The sequence below is a fragment of the Haemorhous mexicanus genome, chromosome 1 (assembly GCF_027477595.1).
Source record: "Haemorhous mexicanus isolate bHaeMex1 chromosome 1, bHaeMex1.pri, whole genome shotgun sequence".
Lineage (NCBI taxonomy): Eukaryota > Metazoa > Chordata > Aves > Passeriformes > Fringillidae > Haemorhous > Haemorhous mexicanus.
In genome coordinates this window covers 116,224,355-116,247,102 of record NC_082341.1, presented here as the reverse complement: position 1 = coordinate 116,247,102, position 22,748 = coordinate 116,224,355, and the positions used below count along the sequence as shown (strand labels likewise).

Below are 22,748 nucleotides of genomic sequence, written 5' to 3'. Positions count from 1 at the left end.
TCCCAGTGCCTCACTTCCCTAGAAATCAGGAGGCGCAGAGTGCACTGCTGGCTGATGTGGTGTGGCAGGATCCAGTGCAGGTGCAATAAAAGGATACAATACTCAGATTATTGTTGGAATGCAAAGATAAACCTTAATCCTCAGTGTCACTTGTTTCTGAAACGCGGCACTTAACATTGTTTGTGTAGTGTTGCTTGACATGTTTTGCATTTGTTACTCAGCATTGTTTTGTATAGCGACTTCACGGGCGCGTCCTCCGTACGCTGTAAATACGGCATCTTTAACAGATCCGTGGCGAGAAAAACAGTTTGGAGGTGATTCCGCGACGTGCCTTGGTACCGTGAGGTCATTACGGGTGTGAAATACACCCTGTTGGCAGGCGGACACCGGAGCGTCCTGGGGCCGCGGGGAACCGCCCGCTCCCACGGGAGCCGCCCGGGAGCCGCCCGGGAGCCAGCCCCGCGGGCACCGCCGGCGCGGATGCCCGGAGCCGGGGGCAGGTCCAGCCCGCGGGGCGCGGTCGGGGAGCCGCCCTCCGCCCGCCCCCGGCCCCGCCGCCTCCCTCATCCGTCCTCCCATCGCTCCCATCCCTCCGTGCCTCGGTGCCGGCGCGGCGCAGGGCGGCGATGTGGCGGTGGCGCTATGTGAGCGGCCGGCAGCTGCACGGCTTCCGACACTACAAGGTACAGGGCAGCCCCGGGGCCGGGAGGGCGGGCGGCGGACGGGCAACCCCGGGTTGCATCTCGGCTCCGGAGCGCTCCGCTTTGGGCGGCTGGGTCCCAGCCCCGCTGTGAAGGCGGCCCCGGCCGGCCGGGCCATCCCTCCGCCGCCGGAGGGTCGGCAGGGCTCCACCTGTGCCCGCAGGGGGATGTCCCGCACGTCCACCTGTGCCCGCCCGCAGCCGGCCCGGCGCTGGTGGAGTGCGTGCCCTGGGCAGGTGGGTGTTCGCGGGGCGGCAGGTCTCGGTGGAGGCAGAGCGAACTGGGTTTTGAGTGATTATCAACGTCTTAAAAACTGTGCCCGTTTTCGAGCAGCGTGGTTTTGGAGGCATCCGGTGTTTCTGTAAGAAAGCACGTATTGATGCTGCTTGTCTGGCTGTCTGCAAAGCCTTCGGACACAGGAATGCTTTGGCGTTGAGAAATAAATAAGAAAGCCGGCAGAAGGGGGAAAGAAAAACTTACTTTAAATAATTTGATCTAAACCTCATGTTTGCAAATAACCGGCATGCAGAATCCCAGTATATGGGTGAATCATTAGAAATTTGAGTTTACCAGTGTTATGTCAAGGGCTGAGGAGTTGCGGGAGATGAAGTACAGGGATCATCCAGGTTTGCGCCAATTGAGGTGCAGGTGTCTGAAATGGGCCGTGCCACCCTGTTCACACACCTTCACCTCATTCCTCGTGAAAAGAAGGAGGGGCATACCAGCTTCTACCAGCACTACACCTAGCCTTTTATTTTGTGTTCGGTTTGCCAAAGCAGCCCCTACACTATGCTCCCCAAGATTCTTGCCTGCTTGCTCTTACCGTGTGCCTTCCTAGGCTGGGCTCCAACCAGGGCGTTCAGCTTCTCTGGTTCCTATCAAGCCCTTCCGTCCCTGTGCCAGCAGCTCTGCCTGTTCACCTCAGCAGGAATGAAGGTGGAGGAAGTGTGGCTTCGAGAGTGTTCTCCAGGTTGCTTCCTAGGAACTTGTCATGCACACGAGCTAATTAAAATGTACCAACCTGTTTGTGAGTCTCTGATGTGAGTGGGATAAAACATTCTGCAAGCTGCTTCTGGCTACAGGGTGTGAGTTGCACAGGTCTGTGCTTGAACAGTGAAGCTGCGGTCTTGCCTGAGATTGGGAGGAGGAAAAATAAAAAGCAATTTTTAGGATAAATGGATATTGTTATTTAAGTAACTTTCCTGAATTGAGTTCATATTACAAATATGGGAATGCTTTATCATCACTTGAATGAAAATAGCTTCAAACAAGTGCAGGTGAGGAATAATCAAAACAACATTCTTTAAAAAACCTGTAATCATTGTTCCATACTTATGATTTACAGGGCAAATTATTACCAAAAGACAGAATCACGTATCAAATAATTTAATTTGAATATATTGGTTTCTCAAGAGCATTGCAAAGAAACTATGTAGGGTAATTTGCTTAAGTACAAGAATCAGCCAACACAGATACTTAAGAAGTATCTGTTCTACCGTGTTCTGAAAAAAAAAAAAAATAGTAAGTGCAGGCTTTAGAAAGATGAAATCAAATGGTTTTCTTTTACCTGAGGTGACTTGGGACTGGGATATCTTGGAAATTAATTAATCCAAATGGCATGTGTTTCACACAGAGAAGTACAGCTACATGAGGTTGGTGCTGCTGAGCTGGTCAGGTATCTGCAGCATTTGCCGGGTGCTCCAGGTTGCAGGAGGACCTGGCAGGTGATGGCAGCTCTCCCTCTTCCTAAATACAGTGGTTTAAAGTACTCCAAAAGTACAAAAGGGGTGCGGAGACACTAATCATTACCACAATGTCTTGTCCTTCACTCTCCCGTACCTGGGGCTGCCACAACCACAGCTTTGTTCTCACCACCTCCCAGGCCTGACACTTGCTCTTCAACCTCCTGTTGCCCTCTGGCTGCCATATTTTCCCCTTCTGCCTAGGGCCTTTCTGCGTCCTCATCCTTCAGCTTCCCAGCCCCTTGAAGGAGAATGCTGCTTCCTTTGCTGCCTATTCAGCAGGTGCTAAACTCTGATCACTGTGCCCAGCACAGTTACCTCTTCTTTCAGCCTCCTGGCTATTCCTGCCCTGTGTTTCCTGGTGAAGCCAGCTGTGGGGTAGTGTGGAGGGATATGTGTGTTGGTCCTGTGAAAAACTATGTAATCTCTAAAAGGATCTGTGAGCATGCGTTCAATATTGGCTAAAGCACTGTATTGCTTCTGGATTTGAAGTGTGCCTAGAAAACTATAGATTTAGTGGTATCCATCTCTCTGTTGTACATCACACTGCAGCATTGTACTCACAGTACTATCAGTGGCTTAACGTAGTCCATACTTTGCACAATTTATCTGCTGAGCGTAACGCAGCTTAAAAAAATAATTTGTGTAATCAACTCCTTTTGTAAAGGTAAATATGGCCTGAAAAAAAAGTGCTGTTCAATTTTCAAAATTTTCACACAGCTGAATTCATTTCGCTGCCATGAATGCTCTATTTGTATGCTTCAGGCACTGTCTGTCTCCTGTTTGCAGTTGGAGGAGGGCCTTGGCAACAAAACCAGCACAGTTCTTTGCTAGGGGAATGGCAGACCTCTAATGAATGCAAAGATTTCAGCACCCTTTAGCATGTTAGGTCCATGGATATTAGGCTTTTGAAGCAAGTTATCCCAATTACCAAGCTTTGGTTTACATCACAGAGTGACCTCAGAGCACAAAAATGCATTCCCTTAGGATGAACCTAAATCAGACAACAAACAATCAACTACCCCCAGTACATTCAGTCCATAGTATTCTAATGGAACCAGTTTATGTGATACCTTCTGAAACCTTACAGTACAGGCACTGGCTCCTCAGGACTAGCTATTTCACTTTACAAATCTATTCATTCTGCCTGTTAATGGGGTTTTAGAGATTCAGTTTTCCATTTTCTGCTTAAAAGCACACCGAGAACTGGTGGAGATGTGACCATGAGAGAGTTCAGACACAACCCTGAGTATTACTGCTGTGATATTTCTGCCATCTTCTTGCCTCTGGGGCAGGTGCTGATTTCAGGACAGTTGCATGCTCAGATGATTTGCTGCAACTGTATCATAGAAGATTCTTATCCTTAGTTTGTGTCCTATTCTCCAGGACATGGAGCAACACAGCCAAAAAGCTACAACCAACTGGAATTGTGGGGTTTGGATCATGTCGTTCCTATTTTTATGTTTTATCAGCATTTTGTAGTTCTAGAAGAGCAGCCATGGAATTACACTTCTACCATTTTTTTCTGCCTGCTTGGGTTTCTGTTGGAAACAAGCTGTTCTGCAACAACCAGGTGATGAGTACAGATAAAAGCAGAATTTGGTTCTTTTTTTTATCCTTCTCACCAGAATGCAGTAATGTCAGTGGTGAGCTCTTGTTGCCATTGTCTCTTCTCATCACTTCATTCTTGGGATTTCCCTTGCATATTTGCCTTGAGTCACCTTTCTTTACAGTACCTGGGCCCAAAGGTTTTTGAGGACAGAAAACTTTGATGTTTTATCCTGTTTGAGAATAAAAGAGATCTAAGAACAAGCTGTGGAGACTTGACTCAAAAAATAGGCCTGGAAAAGATGATTAAAATATCAGATACAACAATAAAAATTGACATCTAAAGTTCCATATTTTCATCTTGTTTTGTCCACACTGTTTCTATCCTCTAAGTAATTTTTTATCAGTTAGCTCTGTGTGGATAAGGGGTGTGGTGAAGAGGGGAGAGTAAATGAGGTATGAGTAGTTTCATTTCAGTGAGGGGTCTGCTACTGTCCCATGCTCTCACAAGTAAAGTAGGTAAAGGTAATTAAGATGAAATCATTGTAAAATCAAAACATTTTAAAGAGTTTAAAATATTTCTTCAAAGAGAATGGAAACATTTAAAGTTTTCTGTCAAAGTAGTAGGTTCTATCAAGTGGGATTCTACCTACACAGCTGTCTCTCTGTCCCAGCTCCATTGCTGTTCAATACTTTCATTAAGTAACAGAAGGGAGAATATTGTAAAATTTTCACTATATTTAAGAATTTTGAAGAATAGGTTTATTATTTAAAATATACTTGGAAAAGGGATATAATAGCCAGAAATCAATATGAAAAAACTCAGTAAACTCAGTAAGGTTTTGCTTAGGGGAAAGAAAATCAACATTTAAAGCATAAAATAAGAGACAACAGAGTGCAGGAAAGATACCAAGGGATCAGAGTGTTGACAGCATTGTGGCTGTTACAATAAAGGGAAAAAAGTTCTTAAGCTGGAAGTGTCATAAATATGTCAAAGGGTTATGTTTAGTCTTGTAGCTGATGTACTGATCAGGTATCAAGTGGAATAATGTGTCCTGCCTGCTTTGGCCCACAGTTTGCAGTCCTCAGAATGACATTATGAATACCAAGACGCTTAGAAAAGATGAACTGGGTGAGACAGTCTGAGTAAAGTGGGAGTAAGAGCCTAGTAAAGAGTGCCCTTTTGAAGAAAGACAAGATGTGAGTTTTAGCTGCACAAAGAGAAATTTAAGGCATCTGCTATGTCAGTGTTAATAAGGCCTGCTGGAGCAGGTACTAAAGGGGATTGGGCAATCATTTTATCAGTCTTAAGAAATGGTTTGATTTCTCTGAGGCAAGATCAACAATCTAGTGTTGAGTATTAATAAACAAACAGTTGCTGACACCTTTTTGTGAAAGTTTTGGGTAATGTATTTTCTTTTGGTGCGCTGACATGTTTGCTTTCTGCAAGCAACGGGGCCATTACCTCATGGAAACTTGATCTGCATCCTTAAGGTATACTGAACGTGATCTTGCATTAGGTGAACACTCTGGACTAGAAGATCTCTCAAATTACATCCCAGCCCTCATTTTGGAGGGTTAGAGAAACAAGATCAGATGCATAGTGATCACGTTTCAAGGTCTGACTCTTTCTTTTACCCTGACTTATACCAGAAGAGCAAAGTGTGTTGAGTACAATCTAGTGAATTAAAGTCTGGAAGTTCAGGATTCACCCTGATACAAGATTGGATTTCTGTGAAGTCTATGCTTTTCCAAGGCTACAAGTGTAACTATGAGATTTAGAAAAATCATGGGTTCTGCTCACCTTAATTGAACATTAGTTTTGCTTTCTACTCTGGTAACACAAGGAGTTTACATGATTTTGAAAATTTAGGAGAAGAGACCTTTCAGACTTTCATTTGCATGCTTGCTTACCTGGAACTACTTAGAAGACAGTTAATAATGGTCATTGCAGTAATGCTCATTGCACATGGAAAATTTTATGTATATTGAGTACTTTCTTTACATGTTTATTATAGAGTGTTTTTGCACATAGTATTTTTATTTTTTTTCACTAATATTTAATTCCAAAACTCATCTGAAAGCAGTTATCAGTTGTGTCTGCTGTAGTTAGATTTTTCGAACCACTACAGTTTATTAAGCTGTGTCCTTGAATATTTGAGGCAGTGAAAACTAATGTTGTCAGGCTTCAATAAAACTATGAGTCAACAGCCCACTGTTCTACAAATAAAATCTTGCAGTCTTCTTCATGTTACTTTGGTGGAAGACTGGGGTTGTAATTAAATGTTGTTGAATAGTATGTGAAATAAACCAAATAACTCATTACTCTTACATTATCTGTCACTGCATTCATGTGTCTCATGTCTCAAAGAGCCATGGGCCATCTGAATATGTCATTCTGAAAGACAATCTTTATGCATGCATTACCTGACAATTACATTAGCTGACAATGTAGGATTTCATGAGTTCTGTAATCATTATCTTCCTTCTGTGTATCATATGCTAATGAATGAACAACTTAATGAAATCACGTCACAGAGATGCTGCATTTGATATAACTTGCTGCAGGACTTTTTTCCCAATGGTGGGAAATTGTACATGGTTTTGAGTGCAATATTACACCCATTAATTTACAAAGGTTCATTAGATCACTTTTGGGACAAATATGCTCAATATAAAGAGTTGTATGCCTTGTTGAATCTCATAAAAGTGCAAATACCAACTGCATAGTTTCATTTTATTGCTTTAACAAGAGATGTTAACATTCTGAGATGCTTTTTGGATTTTTATGTGTAGAATATGCATGTATACATATGTATTTGTGTTTATTCATCTCTGTTTTAATAGAAGACTAATTGCAAAGATGTAGCTGTGATTTGAATGTGTAATGTTTGTTATAAATCTAAGGGAACCCTTATTCTAAGGATTGTTTTATAGAGGGAGGAATCTTTCTGTGAAGTATCCTCTCTCTTGTGCATCAAGATGTTAGATTACACAAGGGTTCAGTGTATGGGCTACAGAACAACTGTTCAGCAGCTCTTATGGAAACTACAACATGCTTTTAATCTGTCTTCCCTTTTGGGCTTGGAGTGGTTTCCCCAGGTATTTAGGTACACCCTCTGGCAGAGCTCCAGCTGGATGGGTACTTGGTCTACTGTTAGATCTTTAAAGGGCTGCTGGCACATACATATTTGTACATGCACAGAAATAAGTGTAGCACAAAATCCTGCTGTTGTTTCTTTTTACCAACTGTGGAAGTCCAGTCTGCACCAAAAAAACTCCACATAAATCAACTTTCTTGCTATGTTAGAGCTTCCTTGAATAGCAAGTTAAGGACCCTGAGAGTGTGCAGGTTTTGTTTTAGCAGGATTTATATTTTCACCATTCTGGACCAGCCTCTACCTTTGTCCCTTTACAGCAGCACACATGCAGCTGTCTTCTATTACCCGTTGCTCAATATTTAATCATGTTTCTATGTTCTTATTAATTATTTTGGCTTTGTTATTAAGTGCTTGAACACGTCCCATGTAAGCCTTCTCCTCAAGAGAAATTAGGCATCATCCTTAATATAACTACTATTAGTTGAAAATAATAGTAGTTTGCTGCCTTCCAGTCCCACTGACTGTCCACCTCTCCATGGTCTGGATAAAGCACTTGGTTTTGAGCCTATGTTGAGAAGGAGGAAACCTGCTGAGGTCCCTGCTGACCTGAATGATCTTGTGATCCAAACCCATGGTTCTGTGACCTTAAGGCCATGACACTGCTCTTCACATGCCCACAGCTCTACGTGCCCATGACCTCAAGGACATGGGTCCATACATACTTCATTAAGGGAAAGGATGTGGCACAGACTCAATGTGTGTCAGGATTCCTGAAAATGAGGAGGTGAATGATAAATACACCTTTGCAACAAAACATCCTCAGGACAGCAGTTTGAGTAATAACTTGCTGATGACTTAGTAATACCAGTCAGAATTGTTGAATTGCACAAACCATGATGTTCTAGTATTTACTAGGAATAATATCAGGTGGAAGGAAAATCTAACTATATTTCCTAGCTGTGCACAGGCTGATGGAACTGAAGGGGGCAAAGTGAGAGGGGAGAGAGGAGCTCAGGAGCCCAACTCGGGCAGCCTCTTCCTTCACAGTGCAGCTGTATCCAGCCCTAGTACAGCCTTATAACTCCTGGACTTAGGTATTGGTGATCTAATAAAAAACCAAACCAAAACAAACAAAAAAACCCCCATATATGTATGTGGATAGGGGAAAATGCAGAATACACCGAATTATTGTATAGGAGATGGAAACCCCAAGCCATTATTTATGAATAATTAACTAACTGATGATATAATGTAAAGCAATTCTATTATTAGAAGTAACAGGACTGTGTTTTGCAATACATCAGCACTTAAAGCACTGAACATATTTGGCATCCACAGTGTTGTGGAACTCCGTTATTTGTAGCATGTTTCTCTTTCTTCCCTTTGTGAAGCTTTCATTAAGATCCAAGACTGTGTCCCATAATAGCTACAAACCTGTAAAAACATAAATTAAATACAATTGAACTCCACATGTTTAACATATTCTAGGAATCAGAAAGATTGATGGAAAATTGTTAACAGATGTGCCAGTATTTCAGTATTTTCTTTAATTTTTGTGTGGTTCCTGAAGTGTAAGGTTTCACAGAAGCCAAGTTCATGTTGCATCAGACATTGCCTAGAAGGGTGATTTCCCACTGAGCTCTCTTCAATATCGACTGCTCCATACCCTGGACTGGGAGGGTGATCTTCCAGTTTTCAAAACCACAAAAACTCCTTACCTTGTGCAAAAGAGAGTCCATTGTCATGCCTCCCATCCCTTTGTCTGTCATTTACAAAACACAGGTGTTGTGAATGTAAATGACTGAGTAGCACAATATGCTGCTACCTGGGACAAGATGATTTAAGTACAGGAAAGAAATAGTCTGTTAGTATAAAGAGCAGCTGAAGTTGAAAGAGGAATAGAATGTAGTTATGCAACTATATTTCTTGCAGCTTGCTTTCTCTCCTGACTCTGAAGTGTATGTAGGCATGCTTTATATTTTTCTCTTAATCATAGGCATTCCAAAATTTTATTCCTGTGATGCCTCCACAGTGCAAAGCTGGAAAGGGCTGGGGAGTCCAATGAAGATCCAGTGTCTGCTCTCATTAATGGTTAGCTCACTCCCTGTTTGGGTTTTGTTTCTTTGTTTCTCTAAAGTCTCTCCAAGGCAATAGCTAGGCTTTTGGTTTGGAAATGGTCAGTTCTGGAGGACATGCACATCATTTTTTGTTTTCACCATCCTTCAGCACTCTTCCAGCATGGGCATTTGGGTTTTTGAACACGCACAGCAGACAGGGCTCACTTTCATGCTCTGAAAGTGCCATATTGCTGGGTTACAGTGTAGTCTCCAGATTGTTTCAGATACTTTGAACTTAAACATGTTGAATGCTAATGATGTGTTGGGTGTGTGGGGCCAGATGATGAGGCCCAACACCCCTCCAGCAGATGCTGTGTGGTGCTGATGTGACCAGTTTGCAATAATGGGAAATATTTCTAAGCTGTGTGGATGTGAGCCAGAAGGTACCTTTTGTCTTGTACTTAGCAGAGCAGACCTTGATCACTGTGAGTGCTTTTGCCCCTCAGTGTTTGGCTCTGTTCTGTCACTGCAGAACAGTTGTCTTTCAACTGTGTAGCCAAACCTTTGCTTTTGCTCATTTTTCTTTCTTCTGTTTTCCTCTAACTTTTCTTAATTGTTTATCCCTTCCCCCGCCTGCCTTTATCTTGTTTTCTTTCCCCTTTAACACAGGTGACCAGCAGAAACTTCATGCTGTGCTAGATCCCCTGAATGGAAATTAAGATGCAGGAACACAAAGTAAAAGCAGATTTCATGTGTGCTGCCCGAGTCACCATGTATGTGTGCACGTGTCTGGTGTCTGTATTCTCATTTCTAGCTCTTCTAGAAGCCATTAACACTGAGAGAGAAAGCAGATGACTTTCAAGGAGATATCAGCTATTAAATAAAACCAGAAGAAGCATTTTTAAGTTTGGGAGTAAGAGGAAGTCAATGCCATTTTTCCTATTCCCTTACTACTGCTGTTCCCTTCCAACTGTTACAACTTCCTTTAAAAATAATTGAGAGAAGCTTTCTGATTATTCCAAGCCCTTCTTCTTTGTTTAAGGACAATCAATCCCCTTTCCAGGGCAGAAACTGTTTGCAGGGAAGTGCTTAGTACTTGTATAAGCCTTGCACTTAAAAACCTCCAACAGGCTTATCGTCTCCACTTTTGTCTTTTAGATTAAGTGCCCTGAAAATGACAGAATTGCACAATAGTAAATGGCAGTGCTTTTTTTCCATCAGGTTCAATGGACTCTTGCATTCATGTTCATTGGTCATAATGTGAGCATGTTACTCAGTCCTTTGCTTTTCTGAGCAGCCATGAACATTAAACTCCTGAGGATTTCATGGCCTTGAGGTTAGTAGCTTCTTGGGAGCAGAACAAAGCAGAGCATTAAACCGTATAGCAGACTTTATTTGTCAAGTTTTATTTTTTGCCGTGACTGAAAACTGTTTTTCCATGGGTGTTTCCTTTGGTCTGGCTAAAACAAATTATTGTGGAGGGAAGCGCAAATTTCCATTCTTCTGCACATCTGCTGAATGTTCCTTCCCCACCCAGAGGACCAACAGTTCAGCCACAGACATAGGAATTAACAGGATGAAGTGTGGTGTGTCTTGAAATGTCTTTAGGTGACAAAAGAGCTGGCTGTAATTTTCCTTTTTTTTTTTTTTTTTTTCCCCCTTTTTCCAATAAGGTCTGTTTTGATTTTTGATGCTTGACTTTGGAAACTGTGAGTCAAACAAAAAGCTGACTGTGTCTCTTGTTTGTGTCTGTTATGTAGAAATATGTTGGAAAGCTACCTAATCTCTTACATTTTCCAGTAAAGAAAATACAAAAATTATATAATAGCTATATAGTCTCTTATATTTTCTTGATAAGAAAACAATTTCAAAGAAATGAGACTGATTTTCCTTTTTTTTTTCCTTTTAAGAGCAAGCAGTAGCTCTGAACAGCCAGTGAATATTTTGGATAGAAAGCCTCATTTTACTGTTGTTGTTTAACTAGCATTTTCTGATTTATTTCGTGACTTTGACTTGGGGTGAGGGGAGAAAGAGAATGCCAAAGTAGAAGCAAGAGTAAAACTCCCTTATTTTGACCTTTGCACATTCTTATACAGGTATGGCTGAATTAATTGAATTTGCTGGTCAGCAAATTGTCCCATATTTCACATAGTCTTTGAATACCAGTTGAGGTAAGGAAATGGGAAGCCGCAGTGAAACTTTGAGCAGACTCCTGATTGCCTGAAATCTCAAAAGTGCTTATGGATACCTTGAATTTTCTTCATTTTCAGAGGATTTCCATAGTTCTCATGTGAATTAAGTAGTACCTGGCTGGTCTATTGGCATAGGTATTGTATGGCTTGGTATTATTGTTAACTTTGGCATAAATGTTAAGCAAAGCCCACAGGTTTTGGTAATTCACACGCAAGCTGGACTATCAAAAGTTCAAACAGTTGTAATAATCAGTGTTTGAAAGATAAATACCGCATTTGGGCATGAAAAGTAAAGTTTTACCTGCAAATTAATTTTTTTCTGAGGTAATGTATTTAAGAATTCTAATATATATTCCGTTGGAAAATCTCTTGATGACAAAATTGTATTGTGTATTAAGTAATATGGGTAGCAGCAGCCAATAAAAATGATACATCAGAGTGAACACTTTGAGTATTTTTAGAAAAATTAAAATCAGTGATGCACACTTCACAAAACTGAAAATTTTATTCCCTTTGGAAATTTAGGCAGTCTGGTCTGACCAGTTACTGCTAGGTGATTTTTTTGATATTTGTCAGTATGTATTTATAGTGAATAGCTCTGATATAAAAATTTTATTAGATGCTAGGTTTATGATCTGTGATTTAAAATTGAACAAAAAAAATTACTGTGTGAATGCTTTGTTTTGTCCAGAAGGTAATTAAAACATATGCTTTGTATTCAGATAGAAAAAGGAAATGTATGGAAACATTCCTAAGCATTTCATATGTAGGTACCTAAGTTTAAGACAAGTGCCTAAGTTGCTTTGATAATTAATGACTTGGAACAGGTACTTCCAGAATGCAATCTCATCCAAAGAGTAGTTGGCTAACAGAGGTCCATATATTAACTCTATGTATGGAGAGACAATTAACTGTTAGCTGAAGTTATGTGAGACTCTTTGTCATCAGCTCTTCTGCAAGTGAACATCTTTGTCAAACTGTGGTCTAACACATCCCATCTCACCCCTATTTTCTGCACGTGATGTTTGGACAGTGCTTTATGCAGATATATCTGAATCTTTGTGAGTCATATGCATCATCCTAGCAATGTTAAGCCATATATGCACTTTCAAAGTCAAAAAATTTCTGAAATAATTACGTGTACCACCCCAATGATGGATAACTTCTTCCAATGTCTACCTGCCAGGGCTCAAGTACATGGTTTTCGGTGGTATTATCAGTTAAGATTGTTCTTCCTAAGATTATTCTGTGTTCTGCAGTCTCAAGGCAGGATAAAACTTGGTACTGTCCTCTGAGGAAAAAGGAGACAACAGCAATCCAGGGTGGCCTTGGATTTCTGAAGTATTTTGTTTACAAAAGATATAGCTATGTACTTACTGGAATTTATAAAACACATGTGTTTTCAAGTCTGTCCAATAGAGAAATGTTGTTGTGGTAATGAACTGTGCTATTTTAGAGCTCATTTTTATAGTAATACTGCCTTACTTTAATTAGCATAGTGCAAATGCAACTGTGTTACTATGACAAAAGCTGTGTATCTCTGCAAGATAATATTCCACCTAGAAACACGTTCCATGTTCACTATCTATCCTACATACTAGCAATGAACTGGTGCTCAGACTGTGCATTACTGGTAGTGGAAATAAAGGTGCTAAATCCAAAATACTGTAGAAATGCAGAATCTTATAGGGTTGTAAAACTAATAAGAATTTAAAAGTACAATGTCACTGCAGAGCTGTTTGCCATTTCACAAGCCTAAACCTTTGTGTTAGTACATAGAGTTGCTAACATGGTAATTGTAAACCAGGCCAGTGCTTTTAAATTAAATAAAACCTGTACAAATCAGAATAAAATAAATTTACACCAGTCTCACTGGGTGCTCTTAGATGCTGAAGGACATATAGTCCTGGAAAAATAGCCATTGTTCACTGCTTTGTTTAACATGCTTGCTTTTTCCTCACAGTACAGTGCTGTGGATACAAATCCTTTATCTGTGTATATTATGCAGCCCATCTGGAATAAAATTATTAAGGTAAGAATTTTATTTAATCAAAACACAGCATGTTAATGTAAGAACTTGTTTTAAATATAGCGTGTACTTTAATTTAAAAATACATATTAATCAATAAAGCTGGAATGAAGACATCTGATAAAAGAAAAATGTTGCAGGATATTTAGCTGTGTTTAAGGTGTGTTGTTTTGAGATTTTTTTTTACAAAGAAAGGACTTGTTTCTTTTTTTCTGATTGCTGTAGAAAAGGCATCCATTTCTTTACTGCATCTTTCATTATTCCATCTTTCATTAAACAGCTTTGCAGACATGGATGGTTTTACTTAGTACAGATTATTTTGGGCAGCATATGCTGCCTAACAACAGCATGGCTCTCTCTCTGTGCTGTGCATATGATTTTATGCAAGCACTGTCTGATTTTCTCCCGAGGGGACTTGTTTGAGACAGCCAGGCATTCCTCACAGAAGCTGGAAATGAGAGTGGTTACCATGATCACCATAAAGATTGGAAGATGCCATCTCTTGAATGCATTGCAATCTGCAATTTTTAAAAATAAACCACTCACAATTAGTTATGCTGTTGTTGGCACTAAAAAAAAAAAAAAGAAAAGAAAATAAGCTGTATCTCAAATAAATATGAACTTTATTGATCTCCAAGGAAGCACTGACTTCTGCATCTGCCTCATTACAGGAAATATTTAGATTGGAGCAGACTTGAAAATGAACCTTTGTACAAACAAAAAAAAAGGATGTATGTGGTCAGTGTTGCTGGATCTGCCATCTTTGGATTCTGTAATTCAGGTGTTGATTATTCTTGATATGGCAGGAAAATCATAATCCCTAATTTGTAACCTCAAAGTAATTTCATGGAAAGTGTTCATATGACGCAGCTGAAGAATTAAAATACAACTTGAACATGGGATGAGAAAAAAATAAATTCAAAGATGTGACACCGACTTCAGTAATTCAATTCCGAGACTTTGTTTTTATTCCCATCATAATACTGAGGAAAACAATGAGGCAGAAAAGCCCCTCCAGCACTCTGGCATGGGAGATGAGTAGAGGCTTTACTGTGCTCTTGCCCTTTAGTTTAGGAGATGGGTTCTCTGCAATCAGACTGAAGGGGGAGTGTTGTGAATGCAAAACTTCCTTTGCAGATAATTTTTCCTAATAGTTGCAGCATTTTACCAGAAGAAGAACAACATTATTGAATGTTCCCATATAACTTAGCCACAATATAATTGTTTGTAAAATATCAGTAGGAATGCAAGTTGCTATCATGGTTTTGTTCCTGAAAGTGCATTGCAATAGGGAAATTGGGATAATTTTCAAAGAATTCTTAAAGAATGTTTTGCATCTACTATGTTCATTCAAAATTGGGCAGTACAAGTGTACATCTTGATGACTGGGAGAAGTTCCTTCACTCAGTTTAGACATCCTGATGCATCCCTTCTCGGATATGAATTAATTATTTTTTAGTTTCTAAACTGGTGACATTAAAAATTCCACGTGGACTATTTTTACTCTATTCTAGAGGAGTTGAAAAAAAAAGCAAGCTTAAATTCACTGAGCCAAGCAAAAAGAAAAAACAACTCATGACAACAATGGCTCGAGATTTGGGTCTTGCCTTTCATATGCCTGTTTAATCCTAGTGGCAACACAAGTTCCTCTGTATTCCACAACCAGAATCCACTGGAAGATGTGTTTCCTATGTTATAAGTCATTACCATTGATTGTAAAATGTACTTCCTGTGTAATAAGAAATTAAGAATAGCTTGACATTAAAAATATGTGAATTTGTGAGCTGAAAACATATTGTGATAACCCAGCTCATTTATCTCTGGTGGGGATGCAGGACAATGAGGGGGAAAGGAAGAAATCCCACTGGAATACACAGGTGTATGCCAGCATCACTGAAATCAATTAAACTCCCCTCTGTTGCCTTTATGAACTTTGATTTTTTCAGCAGAATTGGCCAAGGGTAGCATTTTAGTGGTCTCAAGTGACCTAGTGAAGTTTGAACAGAGCTTTATATAAATGTGTACTTTACCATTTATTATCCAAATAGTTGCTGTATTAAAGCATTTGCTGTTTGTACTAAGGCTTTTAGAATGAATGGCTAGACCCAGAGAAACAGAAATCAGTTAATACTTCATGGAATTAAGGGTTTTTTAAAAGGTTCAAGCACACCAGGGTTTTGCCAGAGAGCAGATGTGATTTGCCCCATGGCACCTCCAGTTGTATTAATCATGTAGCACATTGGTGTATTAGACCTCTGCTGTCTGTTAATTAGACAATAAAGATTGCAGCTCATCCTTCTATAGCATACTAATAAATTCAGGCTCTGTTTTTCCAAGGTGTGTAAGAAGTTAATCTTAAACACCCTGTGATTTTCTAATTATGAAATAGGGTGATGGTAGTGTAATGCCAACTAAAAAGATAAGGAGCATTAAATATAACAAAAGGGATTTTGCAACTGGAATACTTTCCAAATACCTAGACAGATTAGGTTCAGGAAGGATCAAAAGAACATGCTTAAGGGTTTAACTGCAGGAGAGTCTGTTTCCCTAAAGACACAACTCCTGCAACTGTTTTTCATGGTGTGTCTGTTAGCCAAAGGGATTGCAACTATAACAAGTTGAAAAACCTTTGAAAGTTTCCTTCTTAAAATACACAGTTAGCAAGAAAGTGGGTTAAAATGACTTCTTCATGTTCACACCATGGAAGCATGAATTATTTCCTGTAATAACTTAAAAATGACATTGTGACTGTTTAGAATGATGAGCCTAATTAGAAAGCAGACATTTGTGGTGCCCCACCTGATTTGATTGTCAATAATCCTTATGAATCATCCAGGAAAAAGCAGTCAGTTTATCCATGTATATCCATGTAAACATTTCATCCATAGTGTCTTAGAGCACTCTTTTGATCTATGATTTAGATTAAAAGAGACAAATCTAGAATTTTTTTTCAGTGTCTATGCTTCTTCTTTCCTGGAAGGTCAGAGATGCCAGATAAATCCCAGCAGAAGATCCATCTTCTTCATCCTCAGGTAGCAAAGCTGGGAGATGTGCAGCTGTTGCTCCATGCTGAGCATGCAGTCGGTGTAAGAAAGGGAGACCATGCAGTCGAGGGTTCCTCCTTAGTTGCTCTCCAAAAGGAATTTCAGGGAACATTTGCTGTCCCTTTTCTTAGAGGTTTAGATTTTTTTGAACACTCAGAATGATAGATATGTTACATTTTAAAAATCGTTGCTCTATGCATTCCATGGTGTATTTTAAATATAATGAGAGCTGACATGCAGTGTTTTAAAATCAGTGATAAAGTCCTGCTGATAAGGAAACAAATATCAGATACAATAGTTTTCCTAGTGTTATTACAGAAAACGTCTAAGAAATGTAATGGAAAAGTGTTCAGGAACTCTAACCTGGTTTTTGGAAGTGTACACTTAGTCTGTACACCACTGGTTTTCACAATTTCTCCTGAATATTACAAATTTTTCTATAGTGGAAAAATATTATCGAGTCAGGATGTTAAATCAGTCAAAGCATTCAGATTTTAAAAGTAAATTTAAGTAAATGTAGTAGTTGGATAGAATTAATTAATATGTATTCATCTGTCTGTTCAGCTAGCTAGTCCTGAGATATTAACAAAACATTTGATTTCAAAACTATTGTTAGTATGGTTATAGTATACTATTGTAATATACTATTCCTGTTAGTATCAGGAATTATTTGATTTTATTTTCTTTATTATTTTCTTGTGCTATTTTAAAGTGTTGAATTACTTTATATACATTTTGAGTCTTTAGGCACTCCAAATAAGCCTCCAGTATTTTTGTGGTTTATATATATTAATAAGTGATATATATTGAGTGATGGTAATGGTTGATACTTAGTATTTCTGCAAATATGTTCTGTCTAAAAATCATGTAGAAAGCTGTGTAGGCTATTTCAAAAAATATTCTGGAGAAACTGTGTTACTTGGGAAGAGTATTTTCAAAAGGGATTCATTCCTTTTGCAGTGTAAGGAGCACCTTAAAGCCACAGGGAATGAATGCCTGAGAATGGTTACTGGGGCAAAGAGGTTTAGGTGAAGGCAGAAAGTCCTTTTCAGCACCCTCCAAAGTCAAATTAATTAATGGAGTGTTAATAATTGATGAATAAAGAGGGAGACCCTGTCAGAAAATTACTATCTAGATAGGAGGGAGATGCTTGTAACAAGGACATCTTCTGAATCTAAAAGTGCAATGCACTCAGGGTCTGATTTAGTTGATGTTTGGAGTAAGAAATTATTCACATTGGAAGAAGAGCTTTCCTTGTTTTAGTGTGGGAATAGAATGCTTAAGAAACCTGCCACGTGGATGCTGAATTACCACACTGGGGTGCTGCAGTCTTCTTTCAGTTCTGATGCAGCTGATCAGAACAGAAGGCTTTCCTTGGCAGCTGGGTAAATGAGGATAATGTGCTACATTTTAAAGGGAGTACAACATTTTAAAAGTATCATTCTTACTGCAGCCACAAAAATCAGGCAAGAGGATTGCATTTGAAAATAAATTTCAGAAATTAAAACTGTATTTTGATTTGAAAATGGGGAAATATACAAAAATCTGAATACTGCCGATGTCACATAAAAGCTTCCTTCCTGATATAAAATATTTTATTAAAATAAGATGTACAATTTGAAATACAATTTATCTGATTTTTTTTCCTTTCATTTTTTAACAGATAGTGCCTTTGTGGATTGCTCCCAACCTGTTAACATTCTCTGGATTTGTCATGATTTTATTTAATTATTTTCTAATATCTTTTTATGACTGGGACTACACTGCCTCAGGTAAATATGTTCAGGTTGTAATTTTTCAGAATTACTGAAATGCTTATACTTCTGAATGCCACAGAGAGGTATCAGACATTTAAATCTTCCACTTATTCCCTTAATAAGGCTTCTGTAGGTGCAGATAGGAGAATCTACCTCACACATAGCATTATAAATTTAGATAAATTTATTGAAAAATCTAATTTAATTGTATCCCTAAAATGGGTTTCAGCATATGCTGCTTGAAGTCTCTGGTAAGATCTCATTATATTTAAAGTTTATTCCAGGGTTTAAATATGCAGCCAAATTCCACTTGAGTAGTCTTCATAACATTTTCATCGATTTCACATTTCCTAATACCTAAACCGATGCCTGAAGGAGTTAACTTCCCTTTCATTCCTCCCCATATTCACACCCCCTATTCAAGATGGCTTCTAGACAAAAATATAGTTTCTAAATAAATGTCTCTTCAAATTACGACTTTCATAGTCCAAGTCCATGTTTGCTCCTCATTGAAGACCAAGTCAGAAATTTTTTGGATCTGATTGCTCCTGAGTGTGAGGCATCTTTGGTTTGGGCTTCTCAGACCAGCTGTTGGAGCCCAGTAAGAATCTTCCAGGTGATTAATATGTTAAATATATATCAATTAAAGGCTTTGATTTTCTTTGAACTAGACAATTCAGTGAAGATAACTTTTATTTCCTGAAACAACTGCATTTAGCTGCCTTTATTTTGTTATGCCTGTTGTTAGCTTCAGGAGCTACCCTTTGGCGTGAGTTGTTGAACATTTAGCACAGCAATTCTAGAGGCAGGATACTTGTTATCAGTTTTGCTTCAAAAGTTACATTTTCAGGACCAGCTTGTTATATACTTGTCTGACCTCCTTCTTGAACACCTGGTGCTTTTTTATCAATGCAGATGATATTTACTCAGCCCTGTAATAAAAGAACATCCAGAACAGATCTTTTTAATGGGATGATGTTATCTTGGCACATTCTCAGTAGATATACACGGAACTTGAAGACATTTAAAATGGTGATGAAGTCGGTTAGAGTTGAGACCTGTGAAGTTTGCAAGCTCTTCCTGAGACCACATGAGAATGGTCCCCATCATTTCTCGGTTGATGGAAAACTTTCATGCAACCTAAAGGGCCTTTGGAGTATCATATATCAATCCTATACCTAGGATCAGAAATAAAAAGTTTAATTTCCTGTACAGTTGGTTTTCATGGTACGGTTTGCAGATTTGCAGCTAGGAGTCAGGAATTGTCACCTTTGCTTTCAGAATGGCAAGATGAGGCACTGAGAGAAAGGTAGTCAGGGCACTGCTTTAGGTGCTGGCATCTCCTGGCATCGTTCAGGCAAGGACACCTCTGTATGCAGGAATTCCCTGTGTTTGGTGCCAAATGGCAGAAACCTGAGAGGACTTTGCATTTACAGTTGTTTAGTGTTGATGTAGTATTGGGTGATGTTAAAGTTAAATAGAAATCTCTTTGGAAGAAGGATCGATTTCTTTAAAGGAGCAACAATAACCTTGGATTAATGCTGTCAGCAGAGCAAGAACAGAACTCTGGGGTCTGTCCAATTCAACTATCTGTTCCTTTTTCTCATGGGAAAAAAAAAAAGGGGGGGGGGGCTGCTGGTATTTCTGCTAGCCTAAGGACAAAAACTTCCTGTTCAGATCTGTGTGGTGAGAGTGCTACACAAACCCCAGACTGGTACTGATAATAATTCTTGAAAACTTCTTTTTTCCTATATATTACATGAACATTAACTAATTTTTCAGTGGATATTCTTCCCATGACCTGTGAATATTTTTGCCTAGTTGCTATCATTGTTTTCTGCAATACTAGAATCATTTCAGGACCAAAAAACCTCTCCATTACCTTTTGTCCTTTACGGTGGAAACACATTAAGCCTGCTCAGTGCTTCTTTGATAGAGCTCACCAGTGCCTGAAGGTCAGACTCAAATATTTCCATCTGTTTGATGCAGTGTGTTAATCAGTGGCAGCTAGTTTGTATCTACGTTCATATCTTGGTGGATTTCTTTGATGTTAACCCCTGTTACACCGACTCACTCCCCCATTTTTTTTCAGGTACCAGTCCTGGACTTGTTCCCACCTGGGTGTGGCTGTTCAGTGCTTTTACCACCTTTTGTGCTTATGCTTTAGGTAATGTACAGTGAAATAATTTGCATGTCTGACATTTTCATGTAATTTTATCTTCAAATTCACTAGTGATGATTCTGAGATAAAGAGGCATTGTGGATAAATTACTGATCTCTTTCCAAAACAGTTCTCTTACATTAAAAAAAACCAAAAACAAAACCTAAACTAAAAAACCCCAAATCACAACACACACACACAAAAAAGTTTATCAGACTTAAACCCAAACCAGCATGTTAAGTAATATATTAGAGGCTCTATTACAGTAACTCTTATCCCTCTTGAATGTTCAAATTATTTTAGAGGATCAGTGGAAATCTTTATATAGCAGCAGTCTGGTTCCAATCCCCTTGCCATGGGCAGGGACACCTTCCACTAGATAAAGTTGCCCAGAGCCCCATCCAATCTGGTCTTAAACGTTTCCAGGGATGGAACATTCCCAGCTTCTCCAGGCAACCCAATCCAGTGCCTCACCATCCTCACAGTAAAGATGTTCTTGCTAATACCTAATCTAAACCTACCTTCTTTCAGTGAACCCATTCCCCTTTGTCCTATCCCTACATGCCCTTGAAAAAAGTACCTCTCCTGTAGCCCCTTTAGGTACTGGAAGGCTGCTCTAAGAACTCCCTGGAGCTTTCTCTTCTCCAGGCTGAACAGCCCCAACTCTCTCGGCCTTCTTCATAGGATAGTCACTGCTGTTTGGTGTCATAAAAATCTTTGTCCCTTGATGATGACATTCTGAGAAGCTCAGACATCAGAATTAGCAGAGGGTGCTTTCAAAGAAATAGGAAAAATAAAGGACAAAGCAGAAAAAAGGAACTTGTTAGGCACTTCAGTGCTTAAGGAGTGTGTCAGGAGAGGTGGTGATGGCAGATGTGATGACAGGCCTGAGCTTCTTATGGAAATAAGTATTTTTTTTCTTTCCTCATTCTGTTTTTCTCCCATAACACCTACATCTCAGTTTCATATTCCATTTTTACTACTTCATTCTGTGCCATGAGTGTATTTTTAGGTAGACTGCACCTTGCTGTGCAGTGGTGTGAAGACAGACCTGAAATGATGCTGACCTGGAAGTGAGATCCATACGTTAGTGTGACTTTTTTGCTTTCTCTTCCAAAGCTCTCTTGTTTCAAACTGGACTTTCCACACCATGGTGCAACAGAGTGATTTCTTGGGGAGACTAAAGGTAGTATATTTAAAGGACTGCACTGTTCTGTGTAATAAGGGCCCAGGAAGGCTGGACACATTTAAAGAAGGAAATCTTATAGGCACAGGAGCAGGCTGTCCCTAGGTGCTGAAGGATGAACCATCAGGGAAGAAGACTGGCCTGGCTGAACAGGGAGCTTTCACTGGACCTAGAGAGAAAAATAAGAGTTTATAAACTTGGGAAATAGGGGCAGACAATCAAGAAGAGTACAGGGATGTCATCAGGTCTTGTAGAGAGAAGACTGGATTGGTGAAAGCTCAGCTAGAACTCCCGTGTTGTCACTACTGTGAAAGATTGTAAATACAAAGTGTTTTTATAAATACATTATCAACAAAAAGAGGGCCAGTGAAAATCTCCATCCTTTATTGGGTGTAAAGGGGAACAGTGTAACCAAAGATGAGGAAAAGGCTGAAGTACTCGACGCCTTCTTTGCCTCAGTCTTCAGCAGAAAAACCCAATATCCTCAAGGCAGGCGGCCTGCAGAGCTGGTAGGCAGGGACAGGGAGCAGGCAGTGCCCGGCTGGAATGCAGGAGGTAGCAGAACAGAGCCCTTCTGGAATCCAGGAGGGAGCAGGCAGTGTCTGGCTGGAATGCAGGAGGGAGCAGGCAGTGCCTGGCTGGAATCCAGGAGGGAGCAGGCAGTGCCCGGCTGGGGGCCGGATGGGATCCACACCAGGGTGCTGAGTGAGCTGGTGGAAGAGCCAGGCCACTCTCCAGCATTTGTCACCAGTCCTGGTCAACCAGAGAACTGGAGACCTGGTCAGTGTGATGCCCACCTGCAAGAAGGGTTGGAAGGAGGATCCGGGGAACTACAGGGCTGTCAGCCTGACCTCAGTGCCTGGGAAGGTTATGGAGCAGATCATCTTTAGTGTCATTTTGCAGCACATGCAGGACAGCCAGGAGATCAAACCTGTTTAATTATCTTTATTATAATTTGGACTAGGGGATTGAGTGCTCCCTCAGTGAGTTTGCAGATGACAGCAAGTTGTGTGGGAATGTTGATCTGCTGGAGGGCAGGAAGGGTCTGCATGGGGATCTGGACAGGCTGGATCGATGGGCTGAGGCCAGTGGTGTGAGGTTCAACAAGGCCAGGTGTCGGGTCCTGCACCTGGATCACAACAACCCCAGGCAGTGCCTCAGGCTGGGGGAAGAGTGGCTGGAAAGTGACCCAATGGAAAAGGACCTGGGGGTGGTGGTTGACAGTGGCTA

General features: G+C 40.0%; 1 protein-coding gene across 1 annotated transcript in view; it reads left to right on the top strand.

Moving 5' to 3' along the window:
- Positions 1-564: 564 nt before the first annotated feature.
- Positions 565-22,748, top strand: part of LOC132334260 (ethanolaminephosphotransferase 1-like) — a 55,029-nt gene continuing 32,845 nt past the window's right edge. Inside the window, exons 1-4 of the mRNA XM_059860189.1 lie at positions 565-683; positions 13,305-13,373; positions 18,078-18,186; positions 20,264-20,338. Coding sequence (XP_059716172.1) covers positions 627-683; positions 13,305-13,373; positions 18,078-18,186; positions 20,264-20,338 — 310 coding nt within the window. The 5' untranslated portion in view covers positions 565-626. The remainder of the gene's footprint in view (positions 684-13,304; positions 13,374-18,077; positions 18,187-20,263; positions 20,339-22,748) is intronic.